Source organism: Aplysia californica, unplaced genomic scaffold (assembly GCF_000002075.1).
Source record: "Aplysia californica isolate F4 #8 unplaced genomic scaffold, AplCal3.0 scaffold01020, whole genome shotgun sequence".
Taxonomy (NCBI): domain Eukaryota; kingdom Metazoa; phylum Mollusca; class Gastropoda; order Aplysiida; family Aplysiidae; genus Aplysia; species Aplysia californica.
In genome coordinates, this window is record NW_004798290.1 from 202,225 (window position 1) to 206,320 (window position 4,096).

General features: G+C 36.8%; 1 protein-coding gene and 1 long non-coding RNA gene across 3 annotated transcripts in view; one reads left to right on the top strand and one right to left on the bottom strand.

The window, feature by feature from the left end:
• LOC100533548 (ADAM10) overlaps nt 1-2,449 on the bottom strand; it is a gene marked incomplete at its 3' end in the record, with an annotated part of 39,868 nt that extends 37,419 nt beyond the window's left edge. The window contains 1 exon segment of the mRNA XM_035973125.1: nt 2,177-2,449. Within this exon segment, the coding sequence (XP_035829018.1) occupies nt 2,177-2,228 (52 nt within the window).
• A 2-nt stretch (nt 2,450-2,451) lies between these two features.
• LOC106013575 overlaps nt 2,452-4,096 on the top strand; it is a 2,647-nt gene continuing 1,002 nt past the window's right edge. Inside the window, exon 1 of one of the 2 annotated variants that reach the window (XR_001185381.2) lies at nt 2,452-2,516. This is a non-coding gene — a long non-coding RNA (uncharacterized LOC106013575). Of the gene's footprint in view, nt 2,517-2,539; nt 2,857-4,096 lie in introns of those variants that run through there. The other variant, XR_004859306.1, reaches the window with a different exon arrangement.

Sequence of the window (4,096 nt, forward strand, 5' to 3'; positions counted from 1 at the left end):
GTGTGTGTGTATGTGTGTGTGTATGTGTGTGTGAGTGTGTAAGTGTGTGTGTGTGTGTGTGTGTGTGTGTGTGTGTGTGTGTGTGTGTGTGTGTGTGTGTGTGTGCGCGTGCGTGTGTGAATATTGTTCATTCATATATCATTTATGCAAAGTGCCTAGAGCTGTGTTCACATGGTAGTGGGCGCTATAGAAGTGGACAATCGTCAGTCCCGACCTGACAGCTGACTGAAAGGTTTCATGATACTTGTTCAGTTCTTCCTTTATTTTTCTAATCACAGTTAGTCTTTCGCTGCATCATTTAAAAAATAACACAAGTTCATCGTGTGCCCTAATGATTTATTATCAGGGATGCCAAATGATTTTTGAAAAAAAACCTGAATATGAGCGGAGCATCACACCTGACCTAAAACGAACCTTGCAAAATCTTTAAATGAGCAAACAAAAACATTTCTCTTTCCATTCCCCTTTCCTAACTTTGAAAGGGGATCGAAAAAAAGGAAAAAGCCAGAAAAACCGGAGAATTGGCATCCCTGTATTCTGTAGTCTTCTGATTTAATTTTCCACAGAAATTTGTGGGACCTGTACATTTAAAAAAGTATTAGTGCAGTAAGTGTTTTACTGTACTTGCAATACAATAAGTTCATTAGGCCCTACATGCCAAAGACAGAGGTGTTGCAAGAGAGAAACAAACACAAAAATAAAGAACGATAGAAAGGAAACAGGAAACCACACGATAACATCTGCCAGCCACCCACCTGCACATTTTAATATATAAATACAGTGTCTTTAGAAAAGGGTGGCGTTACTGTACATTAATGTACCTGGTTGTGTACAAGTAATTTCAGTTTGGTAGGAACTAAGTTTGAACTTTGCCCATATGACGGCTGAAGCCTACTCTTGTCGACTTTAGGACCACCAATTTTTTGAAATATTTTTTTTTGGGGGGGGCAGAAAGGGGAGGTGAAAACAGATGACAACATGATTAGAGAGCAGGAAGGGAGGTGAAAGGAGAGCATATATATATTTAGAGAAATTTTGTGGCTGTCAGGTTTCGAGACAGAGACAGAATAAATGAGAGGCAATCACTGTACATACCCCTAACTCTAGACCACGAAAGACCCCCGCCCAACATCTGCCACCCCCTCCTCCCCCCAACCCCCTCCCCTGTAGATTACAGATTATAATATATTATAAATATTGCCAGAACAGTGTCTTTAGAAAAGGGTGGCCATACTGTAACATGTTGTGTGTATAGAAGCAGAAGCTTTGACCTGACTCCAGATGTGCAACGCACCAAGTGACCTTGATACACAACTTCACCATGGACGATGAAATTAAAATAAAATTGCTAAAATTTACATCAAAATAAATTAATATTGCATTTTTAAAATCAGGTTCCCCACGCGTCGATTTGCTTGCTTGCTTTAAATTTTTGAGACGCTGATTCCGATGAAATCAGTTTTTACCTGCAATAAATATTTAAAAAATTTTGCGCCTTCAGTTTAATCTGTCGGGGTGTCAAATTTTAAAGTGAATTTATGTCACAGCGCGTCTCCCCGTTAATAATCTCACCGTGATCGTACGAAAAAAATCTAGCAGCCCTTGATTGATTTCTCGACCAAGTCACCAACCATCTTCCAATCTTTGTACAATTTTGTGTTTACACCTCTCTAATGATTTGTCGTATGATCGATAGATCATCCAGTTTTTGTACAATTTATCGTTTAGGCCTGGCGCTAGATTCTACGTGTAACCAGGCCTTTTCACTTTTCTAGAACTTTTCGATTAAATTTTGGATCAAAATCGAGACCTATTTCATCTTAGATTCCTAAGAGAATGAATAGAACTAAATCTAGATCGATGTCAAAAGAAATCCTGAGACTAACCATACGGGGTGCCCACTACGGCTGGACTGGGCCGATCACCCGGCTCAATCGCCTGAACACTGACTGAAAACAAAACTAAAACACGTTTTCTTGATGCGACCGAGTGAGGGCAGTCAGGCGATCGGCCGATCCCATCCGTAGTGGGCACCCAGTAATAGCCTAGCCCAAAACTCAGAACCTACAAATGTCCATTGTTAAACAGTTAGGTTGAGTCGCCTAAGTTTTAACAGTTTGTGTGTGTACACACTCTTACTCTTGATTTCTTCAAGTCTGAGCGTCACCAAACTCACCTGAAACACGACAGAGAAGTAAGCAGAGAAGCAAGCTTTGAATCAGTTTCATCGCCAAGTGATCTTAGAAACAATCTCCAAACCGACATAACTCAAAGTACTGGATTGGGACGTGTTTCACGTCATTTTACTCGAAGCTGCTAGATCTATCGGTAAAAATTCGCAGGGAAATTTAGCAGCTGAATCTATTAGAATCTGAATCTGAATTCTCAATCTCGGTTGAATTACGCTATTCCGAGGAAAGACACAGAGTGGCCTCCCTTACGCGGAAGTGTTTTCTTATTTTATACTTTTTTTGTAAGGCGTTCTCTTCTAGGCCTATTGCTATTGAAATTGATTGGTAAATTAGGAATGTTTCTTCCTTTACAATTACTAGATCTACTTTTCTTCACACAAAAAACACATGTAGCTAATATCTTTCTTTAAAATGTTTTAAGGTGATAAATTTTGTCAGTAATTGTTGAAACAGAATAAACCCGTGCCCCTTGAGTCTCATTAAACTTGCCGACACACAACTATAAAATAATTAAGGTGATGACCTGTCCAAGCAGGCTTTTGGCCTAATTGACATTACAAGTCTCAACACTGAGTCAGCACTCAACATACACCAACGACAGGTGGAAATTGTATCGGGATTTCCTGTACTGACAAAGTCAACCCAGATTGCAAGGCAGTACAATGTAATATGTAGGCCCTATTTTGGGACTATTTATTACTATTAGAAGAGTCAAATTTTCCGGTACTTATCTTTGTCGAGATAACAACAAATAACAACTGATTACAACAATACATGTCTGATAACAACTGATGACAACAAAATAACGACAAATATCAACACAAATGTCCTCATTTAGTTGCTTTTACTTGGATTTTAAGGTATTCTTACATCGGTATTTTATCTTTGTCGAGATCACAACAAATAACAATTACTGATAACAACAATTAACAAGTGATAACAAAGAATAACAACTGATAACAACAACAAAATTGACAAATATCAACTCAAACGTCCTAATTTAGTTGCTTTTATTTGTTTTTTAAGGTATTCTTACATCGGTATTTATCTTTGCCGAGATTTAAATAACAACTGATAACAACAAAATATAACAACAATTTTAAATATCAACAGAAACGTTATAATTTATATGCTTTAACTTGGTTTTAATGTAGCCTGCTTACATCGGTATTTTTCTTTGTGGAGATAACAACGAAATAACTGATAACAGCTTTTACAAAACAACTGATACAATTGATAACAAAATATGACGACAAATTAATATCAACACAAACGTCCTAATTTAGTTGCTTTTACTTGGTTTTTAATGCATTTTACATCGGTATATTATGTATCTTTGTCAAGACAACAAATAACAAACTGATAACAATAAAAGACATTAACTGATAACAATTTAACTGATAGCAACAAGTAATAACTGATATTACTGATAACAACAAAATAACGCAACAGAAACACCCCAATTTATTTGCTTTTATACTTGGTTTTAAGCAAGACTAGTCTTGTTTTTTGAAATTATTACGCAGACAAGAAATGTTATCATTCTGCATGTCTCATTCAACGACTGGCATTTATATCCTGCTCATTATTGGCAATAAAAAAAAAAAAGCGGTTTTGTTAACTTGTGAAGTACGACACAGGGAAGCAATTTACTTGTTTAATATCAATATAAAGATATCAAATACATTGTGTATATGCGTGATGCGTGAAATTGGCTAGGAGCAGTAGCTTTTTATTTTCAAATTTGTAAAATATTTGGGTAGAATTATAAGTGTGGTTTTGGCGTTATTTCGATTTTAACTGTGACACTGTCCCTGTCTACCTCATTTCTTTCTCTCTTTTTCTCTCTCTTTCTCTTTCTCCCTCTCTCTCTCTCTCTCTCTCTCTCTCTTGCTCTCTCTCTC